General features: G+C 40.7%; 1 protein-coding gene across 1 annotated transcript in view; it reads left to right on the top strand.

Moving 5' to 3' along the window:
- The window catches only part of ALDH1L1 (aldehyde dehydrogenase 1 family member L1), a 165806-nt gene that overhangs the window by 105339 nt on the left and 40701 nt on the right, over nucleotides 1-19766 (top strand). The window contains exons 12-17 of the mRNA XM_069206278.1: nucleotides 1345-1472; nucleotides 2073-2223; nucleotides 5456-5526; nucleotides 8118-8223; nucleotides 9410-9497; nucleotides 10541-10634. Of these exons, the coding sequence (XP_069062379.1) occupies nucleotides 1345-1472; nucleotides 2073-2223; nucleotides 5456-5526; nucleotides 8118-8223; nucleotides 9410-9497; nucleotides 10541-10634 (638 nt within the window). The remainder of the gene's footprint in view (nucleotides 1-1344; nucleotides 1473-2072; nucleotides 2224-5455; nucleotides 5527-8117; nucleotides 8224-9409; nucleotides 9498-10540; nucleotides 10635-19766) is intronic.

Raw genomic sequence — 19766 nt, 5'->3', positions numbered from 1 at the left:
CTGCGCTGGTCACATTATTATTCGACTGATGAGTGCATACATTCTGATTAATGTGGGTGCCCTTTGCTTTATATTTTTATTTACCAATCTAAATCGTGTCCATCATCTTGGATGGATAAGTATATTTTTTAGAGTGAAAGGACTAAATGAAATAAGCACTGTGGGTGCTGAATCGGGGTGGGGGTATCGGAGGAGCGGGTGAGGAGAAGAGTAAGAAAAGCAGCACACGAAGGGCACAGGAACAGAAATATACGAGAGAGAGATATCTCTGTGGTGGGAGAGAAAAATCAGGTTGAGAGACAACAGGGGAGAAGGAGAGACACACACACAAAGGATATAGCTGGACAACAAATACACTTCCTCAAAAACAACGAAAGAGGGCACCACAGGTGGAGGGAGAATAGCACACACATGAGAGAAAGCAACCTGGAGCAAGGAAAGAGGAGCACATGAGGGACACAGCTGGAAAACACATACAATCTGAAGGAGTTTCCTAAGATTTGTGGAAAGACACAGGTGAAGAGGCTATGCTCCAGCGGTGGAACAGATACAAGACGGACAAGGCAAGCCATCGAATAAGAAGCATGAAAATGTTAGGGACAATAAAGTCAAGCAATATTAAACAATGAGTTAGCTTTAACCCCACTGTAAGATCTAGTAGGTTAACAATAGGTCTTTTCCAACCAGACAACTTGCCCTGTCTGGTAGACTTGACCTAAAAATGAATGTCTTCTCTGAAGCTGAATCTATCAAAAACAAAAATCATTGTTCCACATACTGTAGATAGGCCCACTTCTGTGTTAAGGCCACACAGCAGTTCACACACTTCTATGTTAAGGCCAAATAGCGGGTAACCTATCTTGCCACAATGGAGGGCACTATTCATGAATCTAGAAATACTGTCATTGACATTGTCTTTGGCCCTAATTGCCTGATGCTATAATTTTATTGATGTCCATTTGTTACGTTTGCCTCCTCCGTTGGCTGCATGAATATGGTCATTTTGGGTATGTGGTCACTTCCTTCTGTCTCAGTCCCTTTAAATGAATTATTGGCCATGTGGTACAGTATAAATGTGTTACACAATCGGTCATGTACTGATGCTGTTCAAGTGTGATTTATTTTTTACACAACACACATATTAGAGCACTCGCTGCATAATGTTAAGGTTTCCACGAGGCGTAAGATCTCGAGAAAGTTTGCAGTATTCAGTGGCATAAGAGATTAATGGGATTGATATGTAAGCCTGTTTTGCTATTCTTCTTCATTTGAATTTAAATTAGTCCATATTCCAATAGGTAAGACTAGCTGTTTTAACCTGGATGTTGTCCTTTCCTCCTACAGGCTATCTGTAAAGTATCTCTGGCTCAGATTGCTGATGTAGACAAAGCTGTAGCGGCAGCTAAGGATGCCTTTGAGAATGGAGAGTGGGGTAAAATGAATGCCAGGGACCGCGGTCGACTCATATACAAGTGAGTAATCTGACAGTGGACTAACCCGTGGCAGCACTACCAGCTAATTTATAAGAGGCAAAGTCTGTTTTTGTGTCTAGCACTTTTTTTCTGGGTTATGTCCTGAATACCAAAGTGACATTTCCGACACCAAAGAAGCACTTGTAAAAGAAGTGATGCTTTTTTGTATTTAGGCTAATTTAATCCCTTTCATGCCTGATAATAGTGAGTTTCATATTTGGGATTAGTTGACATGCTTTTATCCATATACTCTTTAGTGCCTTCCTAAGTATTGTCATCTTTTGTTTTGCATTTGAGCCCTTAACTGATGGGTTGGTGGTATGAGTTTATCTCATGTGGTAATAGTATATCCTGAAATATTGGTATCACTGATAGTAAACACTGTAATTATGATCCAACTCTCATCCTGTGTTACTTTGTAAGCTAGGCTTGAGTTACAAGCTGGCTAAGAAACACCCATCCTCAACATCAACACACATTATTGCTTAAAGAGTTCAATGATGGACTTGGTAGAGGAACAGCAATTAAAGGGGATAGTCATAAGTTTAGAGGACATTTAAAAAAATGTAATAACCCATTCATGCTTTCCTGCTTCATTAGACTAGCTGACCTCATGGAAGATCACCAGGAAGAACTGGCAACCATTGAATCCATTGACTCGGGAGCTGTGTATACCCTGGCGCTGAAGACCCATGTGGGGATGTCCATCCAGACCTTCCGGTATTTTGCAGGCTGGTGTGATAAAATACAGGTAAGAAACTGCCATGTTGATCATTTCCTTTTTAACTTGACTGTGTCCTCACATATCATCATTATGATTATTATACAAAAATAATGAAAAAATAATTACTAAATAGGTGGTAAAGAAACAAATATTCTTCTCTCTTGCAGTCACGAAACATTAAATGATTATCTCCAGATTTTCATTATATTATCGGGCAAAAGGCTCCATTCACTCAGCATCTGTGGAAATAGCTACAAGGCTTGAAAATAATTGTCAGGTCTCGCAAACATGGTGCCCAGATTCTGGCACAGAATAGTACATGTGCTTGGGAGAGTTTAACACCAGTGGTTCCACGCAAATCAAGCACTGACCTTTGGAGAGGAAGAGAACCACAGCTTACATTTACATCTCTGACACAATAACTAATGTTATGGAAATGTATTTGGAGCAGACAGACTTCCATTGACATTGTCACACTCTTTCTTCTCAGATTACCAAGAAGTATTGTGTAAATATTGTCAAAACTTTGCGATTGTCCATATAATAAAAAAGCAATGCCACATAGAGAACCAGAAAATGTAATACAAACGTCAGAAAGTGGGCCCTAAGTTAGTGAAAGGAAAAGAAGTGCAGTTGATTACTGTTGTGATTCACACAAACCACTATCCAGTGCAATGGCATTATCAGGCAAATTTAAATACATCAGCAGTATTAAAAATAATGGAGTAATTGTAGCAATCCCAGAAGGGCAAGAGAGAAGTAGAGTTCAGCCAGATGACCATGATGTTGTGTCAGAACAATTGCACTATGCCTAACAGCCAAGATTATTAATGCCTGTGTCAACTATAGTAGGTCAACCAGGAGTCTTGATTTTGGAGGCCACTTAGTGGTTGTAAACCTTGTGACTGTGCAGCTTGTGCTACGCATCTCTTTTAACAAAGGGCACCATCCAGATCATTATAGGGTTTAGATTTTCCTTTGGCCCACTATCCCTTCAGCCAGCTTCAAGCACACCCACCAAGTGAAAAAGGCACCCTTTATGAAGAGAAGCCTACAGTGACTGTCCTTGTTGGGAGATCTTCCCTAAACATTTTTTTGACCCAAAATGAAAAAGTCAAGAGTGAGGAGGAATAGATAAATATTGGTGATATCAAAAAAGACATCTGCAACTAAAATTCATTTTATTTAATTGTAATGTGGCTCTACACTATGTAAAGAATTCAGACATACTAAACAGAGGGGTTTAATTAAAGTATGGTGAGCGGTCCAGGATCTCCTCCACTCTCTTGACAGAATACTGCCCGCTATGCTTAGATATCTCCACCAAGCAGGCGTGATCTCTGGGCCTTCAGAGGAGCCATGGCCCGGTGGCTCTGCTGAAGACGCTGAAGCTTTGCTGCATGGCACCATGTTTAATTTTCTCAGTCAGCAAAGTATTTTTATTTTATTTTTTAAATCATTCATAATGGGAGTTTATTAGTGAAAATCAAAATAGAAATGGTCCTGCCCTGCTGACAGCTTTTTCTAAATGTGTTTGGGTAGGTTTTATGTTATTTTTTTGGGGACTCCAGGTTTTCCTGCTGGTCCCAAAGAGGAAACATCTCCCAAATAGGGTGGATATCCTGTCATACACTGACCGACAGTCTGATGGCGAATGGACTGTTTATCAAAGATCACCTTTGACGGGGCCAGAGGAAGGTCCACTGGTTGAAAACAGGTGCTTCCCCATCTTTAAACAGAATGGGGAAACTGCAAGTTTGACGGACGGGCCATTCAGTGCTTTTTTCTGATGTCCCATATCTGCTGAACTCTAAATGTGCACCACAGTCTGTTGTTTTAGGATGTACCCATTTGTAGCCTGTAGTTGTGACAAACATTTGCAGCCAGTAGCCATGTCAATTTTAGATCACTAAAATATACAAACACAGCCCGCTGTAGTTGGCATTGCTTCAGGCACATGTGCGCCCCTCTGGGACTTCTCACATAGATACATCCTTCCGTTGCAGCCCCTACTTATTCAGTGTGCATAGTTCACACAGTGTGTTGTCTGTCATATTTGTCTTTATGGCCAGATTCCACAATGTCTTTGTATGTAAACATAACTGATTCAATAGTACCTCATTGAACTCCGCAATTTTAATTGAGGGGCTCACTTCCTATATAAAATATTGGTTTGCACGAGACATTCAGTGGTTTCCTCTCGGCTTGCATGCTGTTGTGTTATCTTTCTATGTGACCTAATACCTCATAGCAAATTCCTTTTGTGTTATTTGTGTTCATTTGGTGGAGACGTAGGGTGATATTGCTGTTCTCTCATGTGCTTTGAGGACATTCAACACTGGGTAGAGTTCTTGGAGGACACTAACCTTTAGATACATTTGCATATCATCAGCACAAGTTTGTAAAGCAAGATTGTAGGGTAGGCTTGAAGCATGAGGTGCAATATGCAATATGCAATGTAGACATTAAATAGGAAGTGTGGGAGGCTGACACTTGGTGGACTCCCTAGGAAATGAATGAAACAGACAAATTTTACCCTTTGATCTTCTTTGTAGAATGAAAATCTGAGTCATGTCTAAAGAGTGGCCAATGGCATTGTATATTCTGTGTGGGGCGATGTCTCCAGTTTCCAACTTATCTTGGAGAAGGAGCACAGGGACAGCGTATTCCTCTGCCCCACAGTGACTAGCTCGCTTGATTGCGGCTTTTAGGTTAAGAGTTTGACTGATGGGTCGACTGATGTGGGCTAATGTTTTTCGTTTGACTATGTAATGTAGACACTGCCCCATCACATGCCCATTCATTCTTAAGTAGTTTGGACAGCCAGTGGATTCCTGCTTTGGAGGCAGAGCTGTTCAAGAAGATGCACCTGAAGGCAGGTTTATTCAGTAGAAGCATCAGGACTGATCTTTGAAATGAGGTCAGTCACGCGATATGTAAGATCGAAAAAGTAGCTATATCATTAAATGTGTGAGCAGAATGGTGATGCAGTTCTTTGTAAGGCATGCCATTATATTGTTTTTCCTAAAACACAATAAGGCTGTACACTGCTTCACAAGTGATCAATGACAATAACTTTGCAACATATTTGATTTTTAGCACTAAGGACTGTGTTGGCATATTCTGAATAAAAGAACCATTACAACAGGGGAATAAATAAGGAGTTATTTTGCAAATTCTTAGAAATATTAAACATAAGATTAGAAAACAAAAGTTTTAAAATAATAAACTGATTGCTTTTAATTGCCTTTTTCCGTAGGGTTCTACTATACCAATTAATCAAGCTCGTCCAAACCGCAACCTGACCTTCACAAAGAGAGAACCAATTGGGTGAGATTCTTTTATTTCATTAGAACACAAATCATTCAAAAATTCGATTAGACTTGTAGTGCTTTAAGAGTGTGGCAAGAGGCTTTCTGGGAGAAGATCCCTTTGTCACCACACTGACTATATATTTGATGTCATTCATCTCATGTTTTGTGTGTCCCAGTAATTAGTCATTTCGGCTCCACTCTTTTAGTCGGGGGTATCCCTAACATTTTCTGAGTTGCCTAAACACTGTTGAGTAGGTATAAGCTAGTACTTATAGCTTTGCAGTCAGAAGTGCTGTTTGAAAGAATCAGAGTATGATGAGCATTAAATTGTGGGTGAATAGAATCTACCATAAGAGAGAATTAGGGAATGAGATTCACTCAGCTTAACTGTGTGCCAGGCATAGGGCAAATGTGGCTGTTCATTGCAAACGACCAAGTGATGAACACAATCACAGAGCTTTCACCATAATTGACTGTTACAGGCATACATTTATAAGGCAGAGTCACCTACTTTCATCTCAGCGCAGGGCGGCAGCTAAATTTGGTGTAGTGGTCCCTGACATTTCAACCTTTGCAGGTACCTACATGCTATTGTCAAAGGTTGAGAGCAGAGTCCATAGCTCACAATCCTGCAGCCCTGTACCAGGGAAACCTAACCCTGTCTTCCACAGAGTTTTGTGGCGCTTGTGCTCTCCATTTTGTGGGGGTATGTAGTCTGTGACTGTATTTCCCTGTAGGGCTTCTGGAATCCTTGTTGTTCCCTTCCATGGGTCCAAAGAATGGAGGGGGCACGACAGAATATAGACTCTCAATCTGAGTGTCCCTGAAGCCATTTCTTCCCAGTCCAAATGGAAATAAAAGCATCTAGTGCTTGTTGATATGGTGCTCACCATTTTGTGGGGGTATGTAGTCTGTGACTGTATTTCCCTGTAGGGCTTCTGGAATCCTTGTTGTTCCCTTCCATGGGTCCAAAGAATGGAGGGGGCACGACAGAATATAGACTCTCAATCTGAGTGTCCCTGAAGCCATTTCTTCCCAGTCCAAATGGAAATAAAAGCATCTAGTGCTTGTTGATATGGTGACCAGCATCCATACACTGGACTCAGGCAGTGCAAGCTCAGGTGAGGTGCTCCTTGTGGATATTGAACTCTTTAAAACTAAGGGTATGTAGTCTCAGACTTAATGAAGAGGAGGGACATTGCAATGACAGTTGTGAAAGAAAAATAAGCATGCACGTCCAGAATTCATGGAAATACAAGTAGCATGGGTGCTCCGAGTGTATAGTAGACACAAAGGGGTGGCCAGGCCGAGCCACGCAGGGTGTGTGTGGGGGCCAGGCAAAGCTGGACAAGGCCTGTGGTGCTCAGTTGCTAAAGCAAAAAACTGTGGCACTTTCTCATTCAGGAAGGGAAATTTCATGCACAAAAATAAGTGAATATGGATGCATAAGGATATGGTTGACTTAAGGGAAATTATCATGTCTCTTTAACTGTAATGGGATCTGCATTGGAGTAATCCAGTTTCCATTGTGTGTTACACTATCCCTTTATTCCACTGTTGACAGGTCTTTTCCTATAGTTAGGTACCAAAGATATTAATGACACAAAAAAATATTTACCCTTCTTATTTGTAAATGTATCATTTCTAAAGCATGGTCTTCACCCCCTAATATTGCACCAAACTAATATATCAACGTGCAGCTTATCAATAATAACCCTTCTATGGCTCCCATTTATTCTGTACGACTTTGTTTCACTTGTTACATCACACACTGCAGCCCAACCCAGAGGTGTCTTTCATCAGTCAAGAAAAATAGCATCCAGCATCCATCTCAACCTTCCTTATTTTGGAGATGTTGTCATCACCTGGGAACAAAAAAGAAATGCTATGCCTCCACTGCATAGCAAACTTGGAATAGGATGTATTTACCACACCTGGTAAATACCACACACCCTATGGTAATAATACTGGCCAAAATATCACCCCATTTCAAGTTTAAATTAAGGTGTATGCGCACTGATATGTACAATAATTACCATGTGCATTAAGTACTGCACAAAACAGATTCCCAATTTGTGCTAAAATCACTGTTGCTTATCTGTTGTGATTTCCTCAGAGCTCAGAACGGTGGGATTTAATAGGAATGTTTTATCTCTGGCATGTTCATTTCCGAGTGGTGAAAAAGAAAGCTTATTATCTTGAAGAAAATAAAGAAATCACTATTAAGCTAATCAGTCTATTCTTTTATAAATATCATCCTCACAGAGAAAATAGCCAAAGTGTATATTTGAAGTTTGTGGTGAGCCTTTTTAAAGCACACACTCCAGAACCAAATGCATCTCTGCAGAGCAGCCGTCGACTCAGCACTTAAAAGAGAACATGTGACTCCCAAAAGCAGTGATCTACTGAGCATAAGAAATGTGCAGCCACAGTGGTGCTAACCCATTCAGACCCTTGAACACCAGTCGGTGAATATAAACACAGCACACAATATGACTGACAGGAACTTATTATGACTGACAGCCAGTAGATTTGACAGGCGGCCCACAGACTGTAGGAATTCCCACATTTCAGCAGAATCACTTAGGTTAAATTGATTTTTTTCAGGGTTTGTGGCATTGTGATCCCTTGGAACTACCCATTGATGATGCTAGCCTGGAAGACAGCAGCCTGCCTCGCTGCCGGAAACACTGTGGTGCTGAAGCCGGCTCAGGTTGGTGAAGAGATCATAAGGGAGATGGGAAGTTCATTCATAAGTGAGATATCTTAGAACAGATACATAAGGACACCACTAAGCTAGAAGTGGTGGCTCATTTCTGGTATGAATGTGGAAAAAGCACTAAGAACATGTAGAGGGTCCCTTTCAAAATGGAGGATAAGAACCACTGAAGGATTGTTTTTATGCTGCTGTCCTCAATTCACCAGGGGCTGTGGTTGCACAACTAATTGCTGACCGAGACTACTCTGATGTATATGGAAAAAGATCACTGAAGTCTGCATTGACAGGGTTGGAACAAGATGTTGAGAGAATTCAATGAATAGTGTGTGCAAATATACGATAGGTAAGTGTGACATGACAAGTCATAAATCTGGTTACCAAAAGAGATTTGTGTATTTATCCAGAGGGAGAACATGCGCTGGATAAAGACAGAGCTCATTTAACTGGTTGAGGAGAGATGAATAAGATTGATGAGGAGAGATAACAAGACTGCAACCGCATGTTAATAAGTTTCTAACTGCATCTTAACAAAATATCCTACCAAGCACATTAGTATGTCTCAGAATTAGGTTTGATAAGACTCTTAAGTACAGCCCTCTCAAGGTTTCCCTAGCAAACCCACAAGGTAGTAATAAGGAACATACATAGACTTCATCAATCTCTTGTTTTAAATATAACAACCAGAAGTCCTGCCCATAAAGGCAAATATAAAACCTTTTTGAAGGATCTAGATTTATTTTCAAGTTTTATATAGAGTTAACTTGGCCTGTGGGCTTTAAGATGCTTTACAAGAGGACCAGATTATGTTCAACATTATTTTTTTAGGTACAGGGCGAGTTAGTGATTTGCACATAATCACAGGATGTTGAACCAAAGCTAGAATTCAGATCTAGATGCCTAGTTCCAAAGTCACCAACTAGAGTTGAGAGGTCACACCTCCTCTCCTTGTTGATGACTCTAGTTAAAATAAGTTTGTTTTTAACTCTGCTCTGCTTTATAACTTTACAAATGTATACCAATAAGAGGGAAGTGAAGGGGACAGAAGTTGAAACCGACCATCTCAGTGAGATCCTTAATAGAGCTGTGACTGGTAGCCTGGGTGTCAGGAGATGATGGGTAAGCTTCACTGAGGCTTTTACATTGACTCTATTAATTCATTCTTATGTTCTGGTCTCTCCAGGTGACTCCTCTCACTGCACTAAAATTTGCTGAACTGACGGCAAGAGCTGGGTTTCCCAAGGGTGTGGTTAATATCCTGCCAGGGGCAGGTAAGCGCTTGTTCTTCTCCTGGAGGTTTGGGTGAGATATTGTTATTCTCAGAGAGTGTGTTTTCAAATACTTCTTGCATTCAGGCTTACCATTTGAATTTTGCATCCTGTTTCTTGCTGGGTCATCCTTGTAAAGGCAACATACAAATCTTAGTTCAGATACATTTTTTCAAATTTGTTGTATCATATCCCGTCGTCTATAATCAAAAGCAGATCAAGCATACATTTCAACTAATATCCTTGAAAAGTAAATTTGGGTGTTAATGTGAGGTTTACAACCACATTTACCTTACTTAAGTCTGCCAGGAATTCACAAAGAGATTCCTGCCAAGCACAAGCCCATTTACAGCAACAAACACCTCCATCACAAGTGTTCCCCACCTGTAAATCCCATTGAGTGGGTGTGAATATGGATGTTTCAATGTGATGTGTGCTTAGCGATGGAAGTTCGGGAACACTCCCAAAAACTACGCGGGCATTCAGAAACTCTTCACAGTCCCTTTTTAGGTCGAGCGCACAAGCTCTTTGACCTGTTGTAAGTATTGTGGGCTTTTAACCACGCCCACCACACGCCAATCACTTTCACGTATTTGTGGGCTTGCCTTTAAAAAATCCTTTGTTATCATTGCTAAATGCTTTACGTTTGTCCCTTCTTGAGGCGGTTTTGTTACCGCCTTGAATATCGACCCTGTTACATGGATAATTGCACGATTGCCAATGTGTTTGACTGCTAGCAAACTTCTTTTTCTTTTTGTGTCTCTCCTTTGTTCTCATGCTCATGGCGGCCATGAATCAGCTCTTTTTTTTTCAATGGGAGAGCTACTTACAGGTGGCTTGGGAGTTACCATTAGTTTGCTAGCGGCTTGTTTGAGAAACCCCTACTAAACTTCCCCCTTTATTTGCAAGCTTCTTTGGGGCACTTGTTTGATGATAACTGCATGGAAGTCATTGCTAATTAAAATACCTGGTGTTTTCCATTTGTGTTCCTTGAGGTGGAAACTGTGCTTGTGGGTATTTTAACATATCTGGATTTGTCTTTTCAGGTTCACTGATCGGGCAGAGATTGTCAGACCACCCTGATGTACGCAAAATTGGTTTCACTGGCTCCACCCCCATTGGTAAACAAATCATGAAAAGGTAATTCTGTGTATAGTGTAAGTATACTGCAATTAAACCAAGGAAAACTCTACATACTCCCTTATGACATATGTTCAGAAATGAGAAAGCTCATTTTTTTGGAGCGATAGAGCAATGCCTAAGTAGCTCTAGATGATTGCCTTCAATACACCAGCAAGTAAAATGGCTGAGACTTTGGAAGTTGTGCCTCCTTAGAACTAATATAAACTTTAATTGATTTTGCAAAAGGTGCGAGAAAATTAGGATCATTTAGAATAGCTCAAAGATTAGTCCAAGCAGTGGAACTTTAGGTTGAATGCTGCCAAGTGTTTGTATAAATTTCTATTGAGGAGCAGTATGCAGAGCCAAAGAAGTTCAAGGTCTTTAGATGTCATCTAACAAGAACAGAGTATATGAATTCTCATACCTGATTAACTTGAGGCAGGAAAACAATTTAGCAGTGACATGTACAGCGAAAAAGTAATGTTTAGTTCTACAGTGATGGGCAAACAATGCAGAAAGTGGGAAGCTATTGCATCCTAGTGAGACTCAGTGGGAAGACTGCTTCCAAAATGTTGTGGCAAAGTTTGAATTTCCCAGTTTAAATTCTATGGTGAGTGACTTGTTAATGTAAACATATATCCATTGAAAGAAGCCAGGGTTGGAAAAATTGCAGATAAACTCCATTTCTTAACAGGAGTAGGTTGAGAGGTTAACCTATTACTGGAATGAATTATCTTGAAGCAGGTGTCCTGGTGTGAGGTTGTAGTTGTACAAGTTTGTGAAGGAGCAGAAGCATTACAGGGAAAGTAATAGATCTTACTTTCAAGTAAAGAGCCATAAATGAAGAAAACACCTCCCGGAGAGTGAGAAGAATCAGTTAAGTTACTCGTAGTCTAGGATAGTCACACAAGAAAGGTAAAACACAGTAGATGCAAACTGGGAAGGAGTTGCATGGCAAGATGATGCTGGACGGTGGGAAAAGTAAAAGAGTCTGGTGGTCATTATCTACTCCTCTATTTTAACGCAGCATCTACGCAATATCAGTACGTCAAAGGTTTGGGAGAGACTTTTCACTTGACTCTTACAAACCTTAAAATTGCCAAGCAGTTACAATTTTAAATGTTCAAAAGGACAAGACACCATCCTGTCAGATTGGGATTGTTTCACCATGATCCAGATCCTGATCTCAGGGAATTTTGACTTTTGCGACACTCTCTGAATATCACCTTGAAAGACTTATACACTAGAAGCCCCAGAGTTCTTTAAGTTATGCTAACATTGACTTGTATAGTGCTCTATTGCTATGGCCTCAGAACAATGCTGTGTATCTGAAGGCCTCCACACAGAGATTACTACACCTGAAACATATATTTAAAAAGTTACACCGCCTTCTTCTCTGAGAACTATGAAGGTACTAATTCCGTGCACAGTAAAACATCAGTATACTAGAAAGCTCTAAAAAATGAAACACAGTAATGAAGATGAAATACAATTATGCAGTACATTACATATGCTGTAATGCATTTGACTTTTACAAAGAATAAAACAAAACTGCCTTGTTAATTTTGCAACAGTTACATTGTACCATGATATGCTGCTCAAAGGTTTTTTTATTTGGCAGATTTTTCAAATTTGGAAAATCCACCTTAGGTACTGTACAATGGGGCATTGTCTTTTTTTGTTTGTGATACATTGACGTAAAGTTTTGCTTTATAATATCTTACTTACAATATGTTTGTGCTCTATTAATGCTTAAGCTGGGCGAAATAAGCCTATACAATGTGTTTTGTGGATGAGTAATTTCTATGTGTATTTATTGTGCTTTTATGCTACAAAAATTGTTGCATAGCCATTTTAGTAATGTTTCTGGGCACGTTATTTTAGCAACTAGGCCTGCTGCTTGTGCCCTTTAGCCTAGTAACATTTTATTCTGCTTCATTTGTATTATTTTAGAATCAGCCACATTTGTGGTGATGTTTTCTTTTCTTTATTTAGCTGTCCTTTTGCCTATGAAAGCATTACATTTATTTCACTGTTTGCTTTCCTCAAGGCTGCAGCAAGATAGGATTGTCGGTACAAATGGTACACGGCATCTCTAATGTTCACAGAAACACACACAGTTTTATGTAGGGACATTGTCTCAGAACACCAGCTGTTTTATTATAAAAACATTTTCCTGTCCCATGCACGGTAGAGGGAGGTTCCAGCCAGATTACCACAACCGCATGCTGACTGACTTTGTTACAGTTGCTTGCCAAGACCACCGGTTCCCTGGCCTACTTGAGGATGGTGTCTCTCTAGACAACAGGCACACTCAGGTATGGGGGATGATGTCTTCCCAGGGGGAATCCTGACAGACGGGTTAAGGCTTATCATGCTGTGCTCTGACATAGCTTAGGTAGGAATCGCATATATTGTGCTTAGTGATGGTATGGTGGGACTTTTCTTGTGTTTCACTTTCCTTGTCATCATTCTTATTATTGCATTTCATGCCATTTTATCTAAGACACAGCTGACTCAATAAGTCTTATTGAACCATCTTCTGCCTCTGTTTGTCTTTGCATGCGTGAGACTAATGTAACTGAGAGAAAAGGGTGAGATCTGATACACCAGTTTGCCTGTGAAGTCATTTTCTCATACGCCTGGATGCCAGAAATCATCCTTCCTCTTGAGCAGGGATGAGGCGCTGTTAGTTGGCAGGAAATGGATTAGGCCGACAGTTGTCACACGATTTGGGATTGGACTCCGTTCCCCACAATTCAGGTGATGCTGCCGCCCAAATTCAGCTGCCTCATTAAGATAATGAGAGCCCACGTGACAAAATGTAGCGAATAAAGATATTTGACTGACTGACTGAGTAAAACAAAAGCTTTATAAACAATTCAAGTATTGCTGAAGCATTTCGTTTGCAAATGTTCACAGACAGAAATCAGAATAAATTATTAAGGAAGATAAGACTAGACATGAATAATTTTATATAGCTAAAACATATTTAGACAAAAAATAATTTCTAAAACCATCTCCCTATTAAAACAACCAAATCATAGTCACCCTTAACACTCATCACACACCTCAGGAAACCAAAAGTAACACACTTCACTACCACCAAAAACATCTACACATTCAGCTTCATACATTAATAAATCTAGCAATTTGAACAAAGCACAATAACATCACTCCTACCCAGCATTATATATCCTAAACACAGCCAACATTATATTTCTCCATACACAGAAATATTATAAGTTACAAAAACAATTAAGCAACTATATTTGTACCCACATGCATACCAACTTAAATCTATATGATATATATGAACTCACAAACACAGAGATATCTACTCCAACACAGACTGCACAATATGCAAACACATTTACCTACATACATTCATCCCCTACCACAGTGCATGCTCTCAACAACCATAATAAAACAACATATCCATCATTATATGCAAACACAATATACCTCACAGATCTGCACCATCACCATTTAAAAAATATCTGCGTGTTTAGTCAAGTACATAAGCAACTCTAAGGTGAAATACGATAAGCAATGTTAAAAAAAAAAATCACCAAAAACACATCTTTCAAACTTTCTTACATGAAAACTAAACTTGCTTAGCAAGCATATCTAGACAAAAAAATATTCTAAAGTAATAAGAAGAGTTGGTGTTAAGTTTTATGGTCCGGTGTGGTTGGTTCACGCCGTAAAGTTACCACGTAGTCTTTGATTTTCTGAAATTTTTTTTGGGCACTATAAAGATTATTAAACTGTAATATATATGTATATGTTCGATTGCATGTGTAGCTGCAGATACACATGCTGTGCATATATCGCCATCTAGTGTTGGGCTCGGAGTGTTACAAGTTGTTTTTCTTCGAAGAAGTCTTTTTTCGAGTCACGGGATCGAGTGACTCCTCCTCTCGGTGATAGTGTACCTGGGCATCGACTCCTTTGTTAGATTGTTTTCTTTCTGCCGTCGGGTTCAGACGTGTTCCCTCTCGCTCCGGGATTTTCGGTTCGGAAATACTCTAATCTTTCAAACTTTTCTGATACCGTAAGTATTGTTTTGAACGCGGTTTCCTTCTGCACTCGATCCGATAGTACCGTCGGGATCAAGTAAACACCCTTTCGGGCGCCCGCACCCTCTTTGGGCCTGTTCGGGCCTACTGCGTCATAGGCTAATGGATTGGACTCCATTCCGATTCTGTTATCGTGCCACGCCAAGTTTCCATACACCGACCAGCACTTGGTGTGTAATCTCTGTCTTTCTCCAGAACATCGAGAAGAAACCTGTGAGGCGTGTCGGTCTTTTCGATCGAAGAAAACGTTACGTGATCGAAGGGCAAGAAGATTGGAGATGGAGTCCAAACTCACAGAGTCCACCACCGACATCCTTGGCAAAGAGCAGGCACAAACGGCAGTTTTGATCCCAGACTCTGACTCCGAGCAGGATTCAGAGGACAACAGCCAGCCAATATCAGTAACGCAGTACGTGTGTACACCTACTCCAAAACCAACAATTAAAAAATCGGGCAAGGCCTTGGGTGTATTACTGCTTTTAAGCCATGGTTCCACCCGGGAAAAATTAATCATCGACCGACTTCTGGGTTCGGCGCCGAAAAAGGCCAGGACACTCCCTCAACAGGCTACCACAACTGTTTCGGGGTTGAGCCGAAAAATACAAGCCTTCACGTCCGAACTGAGTCGATGCCCAAAATCATCGGATCCGAAAAAAGTACGCTCTGCTTCGGAGCTGAAACCTCGCCTAACAGCTTCGGACCCAAAATATCTTGGTCCAACTTCAGAGCCGGAAAAAAATCTTACACAGAAGAAACAGGGCTTTCGACTCGAATGAGGCATGTGCCCAAGACGTTTACTGGGCATTCCTCTAAAAGCACAAAACATGCTTCAGAACATCAAATGGAGGAATCAGACATTTAACCCATTTTGGAGGTTATGGACAGCAAACAGAGAAGAATTCAAATCCAGAAAGAGACTGGAAAAATTATTACTTCTCCACCTCCACAGACTAAAAGGAAGTTAGCATTCCAGGAAACTCTGGATACTGCACCACCACCGGCAAAAATCTATAAGCAAAACAAAACCTTTTGAGCTTTCTCCACCACATTCACCGCAACTTTCCTTTTCACCACAACCTCAGGGTCCACCACCACCACCTTCACCATCACACTCTCACACTTCCTCACAGGAAGAAGAAAGGGGTGATTCTAGTTAACACCATAGATCCATGGGATATGTACGATTCAGATCCTATCCCATCTAATGATCCGGATTTGTATCCCAACAGACCATCTCCACCTGTGGATAGTACAGCATATAACCAAGTTATCTCCAGAGCAGCTGCATTCCATGGAGTACAAATGTATGCAAAACCTTTAGAGAAGGATTTTCTTTTCAATACACTGTCCTCAACTCATAAGCAATACCAGTGTCTACCAATGCTTCCTGGTATGTTTCAACATGCAGACGAAATTTTAAAAGAACCAGTTAAAGCTAGGGTTTTAACACCAAGAATTGACAAAAAAAAATATAAGCCTGCGCCAACAGACCCAATTTACATCACACAGCAATTACCACCAGATTCTGTTGTGGTCAGTGCAGCCAGGAAGCGCGCCAATAGTTAGTCTTCTGGGGATACCTCCCCCCTGACAAGGAAAGCCGTAAATTTGATATGGGGGGCAAAAGGGAGGCAACACAAGCAACCAACCAATGGCGTATTGCCAATTCCCAGGCACTGTTAGCAAGATACAACAGGGCACATTGGGATGAGACACAAGAATTCTTGCATTATCTTCCTAAAGAACACCAAAAAAGGGCGCAGCAAATTGTGGAGGAAGGTCTGGCCATCACACATAATCAAATTAGGTCTGCTCTAGATATAGCTGATACTGCAGCTAGAGGAATTAATAACAGCATTACTATTAGACAACATGCGTGGTTAAGGTCCTCCGGTTTCAAACCTGAGATACAGCAGGCTGTCCTTAATATGTCATTTAATAAACAGTAGCTTTTTGGACCAGAGATGGACACAACCATAGAAAAACTCAAAAAAGATTCAGGAACAGCAAAAGCCATGGGAGCTCTTTATACCACACCATTTCGGGGTTCCTTTCGGGAAAACATAATTTAGGGGAGGATTTAAAACCCAAACTATAGAGGCTTCCACCTCCCATTCAAAGCAAGGCCAGCAGTATTACGCAAGGGGTTCATTCAGAGGCTCTTACAGAGGTAAATTCCCAGCCTCAAAGGGTGCTTCAACATCCACAAAACAATGACCTCCCAAACTTTCCACAGCACCATACATCTCCTGTGGCAGGAAGACTGCAACAATTCCATTGTCACTGGCAAAACAATTACTACAGATCAATGGGGACTCAATTATCCGCAACGGTTATTGCCTAGAGCTCATCTCTACTCCACTAAACATTCCACCACATTCTCACAGACTCTCTCGAGAACACACTATTCTACTAAAACAAGAGGTACAATCTCTACTACTCAAAGAGGCAATAGAAGTAGTTCCCATCTCACTGCAAGGAACAGGAGTATATTCGCGATACTTCCTTATACCAAAAAAGGATAGTACTCTCAGACCCATTCTCGATCTCAGGCCTCTAAATCTATATATCCTGTCGGAGCATTTTCATATTGTTATTGTTACTCTACAGGATGTCATTACCTTGCTACAAAAACAAGACTACGTGACAGTGTTAGACCTAAAGTTCGCTTACTTCCACATTCCTAAACACCCAGCACACCACAGGTGTCTAAGGTTCATAAGAGCAGGCAAGCATTATTAATTCAAGGTACTACCCTTTGGGGTAACAACAGCACCAAGACGACTGGTTAATAAAATCCAGCACCATTCCAAACTGCCAACAACAAACACAATACACAATAGATACCCTACACAAATTAGGGTTCACACTCAATTACCAGAAATCTCACCTTCAGCCGGCACAAATTCAACCTTATCTAGGAGCAATTCTGAATACTCAGTCAGCATTAGCCTACCCAAATCTACAATGGATTAAAGTTTTTCACCCCCTCATATCACAATCGCAGGCCAATCAAACTTACACAATAAGATTTGTCATGAAACTATTGGGAATGATGGCATCATGCATAGCAATAGTGGCAAATGCACGTCTAAACATGAGACCACTGCAACAGTGTCTCTCACGACAATGGTCTCAAGCACAGGGTCAGCTACAGGATCTAGTGCTGTTAGACCACCAAACTCACAAATCTCTGCAATGGTGGAATCACAACAACTTAGCAAAAGGGCGGCCAATTTTAAGGATCTTGTGCATGGATGGGCTTGAACGAATTATTCCACCTAGAGTACCACCAGCTCCTGCATGGAATCTTAATATTGTGCTCACAAGACTTATAGGTCCTCCATTCGAACCCATGCAGTCTTGCGCTATTAAATTTCTCAGATGGAAGATTGCTTTCTTGGTAGCAATTACTTCCTTAAGAAGAGTAGGTGAAATTCAAGCATTTACTATATATAAATATATATATATGTGTGTGTGTGTGTGTGTGGCACAGTGGCGGTCACCACTTTGTAGTTATTGAGTCATATGTAATTCAGAGTTTCCATAGGTAGAGTATTTGTTTTGCCATTAACTTTGGCAACGTATCTTCACAAAACGTTCCAAAAACTAAGTTCATCCACTTTAGCTCCTGGAAAGTTTTGGGGTGATCCGTCAAGCAGGGGACAAAAACAAATCTTCGGTTTCAAAACATTTTTCCACATCTAGTTTCCATAGGGAAAATTAGACATGATACAAAAAAATGGCTGAACAGAATGACACCAAATGTGGCAGAAAGCTAGATCTGTACTCGGAAAGCATGCTTTCTGTGATCTGTTGTAAATCTGTTTAGCTATTCTGGAGAAGTTAATGGTCAAACATTGTGATAATTAGTGCTGCAAAACTTGCGCTAAGACTAGAATTCAAAAGAGAATTCTGATTGACTGATCCCACAGGACCGGGAGCTGTCCTGTGGGAGCAAGAGCTCTGATTAGCGGGCCGTAACGTGAGGAGAAATGATGCAGCCACCATTATAGGACTCAGAGACTCGAGCCCAGAGTCCTGAAAATTACATTTTTTTAAAACATATAAGGTGTAGGGTAGGGATACCTTTACCCCCCCCCCTAACCATAGTGGGGCATCCCTCAGGGACCACCAAGAGGCCAATACAAAAAGAAAATAGGTTGTTACGGTCATGCAGAAGCCATGACCTAAGTATAGCTTGCACCTCTGTAATGCACTGCATATGACCTCATATTACATAATTGATGGCTTGTGTAATCTATGGTGGTGCAAGTTATACATATAACTAGTGAATGTCAGTGTTTTTTTTTTTTGTTTTAAAGAAGTATTTTTTTCTTACTATAAGACCTGCGTCTAACTCCACTTTAACTTTAGTTTTTTTCATTGAATAAATATATATTGTGTTGCTCTTTCTTTTTCCCCCTACGGCGTCCCCTATCTCCATCCCTGTAGTAGTTACTTTGTGCCCATATCAGTGTCTTTCTTTTTCTCACTTTCTCTGACTCTCTCTAACTCTTTTCACTCTATCCCTAACCCTGCCTAACTCTCTCATTTTCTCTTTCTTTCTACCTCCCTCTTTTTGAATCTTTCTTGCTCTTTCTTCATGTAACCTTGCACATTCTTTCACTTCCTACCTGCCTCTCTCACTTAATTTCTCCCCGACTCCTTCATTGTCATTTATTTAAACCTCTGATCTTCTCAAATGTATCAAAAGTTATTGTGTTGCGTGGGCTCTCAATATCTTAAGGATGCTGCTGGATTTGGGCGGCAGCATCACCTGAATTGTGGGGAACTCATTCCAATCCCAAACCATGTGACAACTGTCGGCCTAATCCGTTTCCAGCCAACTAGCAGCGCCTCATCTCTGCCCAAGAGCAGAGATGATTTGTGGCAACCGGGTGCATGACGAGATGACTTCTCAGGGAAATCGTGGTGAATCAGGACTCATCCTTTTCTCTCAGTTACATTGGTCTCACACATGCAAAGATAAACAGAGGCAGAAGATGGTTCAATAAGATTTATTGAATCAGCTGCATCTTAGATAAAATGGCATGAAATGCAATGA

This window comes from Pleurodeles waltl, chromosome 9, assembly GCF_031143425.1.
Source record: "Pleurodeles waltl isolate 20211129_DDA chromosome 9, aPleWal1.hap1.20221129, whole genome shotgun sequence".
Taxonomy (NCBI): Eukaryota; Metazoa; Chordata; class Amphibia; order Caudata; family Salamandridae; genus Pleurodeles; species Pleurodeles waltl.
This window is presented reverse-complemented; position numbering and strand designations above follow the sequence as displayed.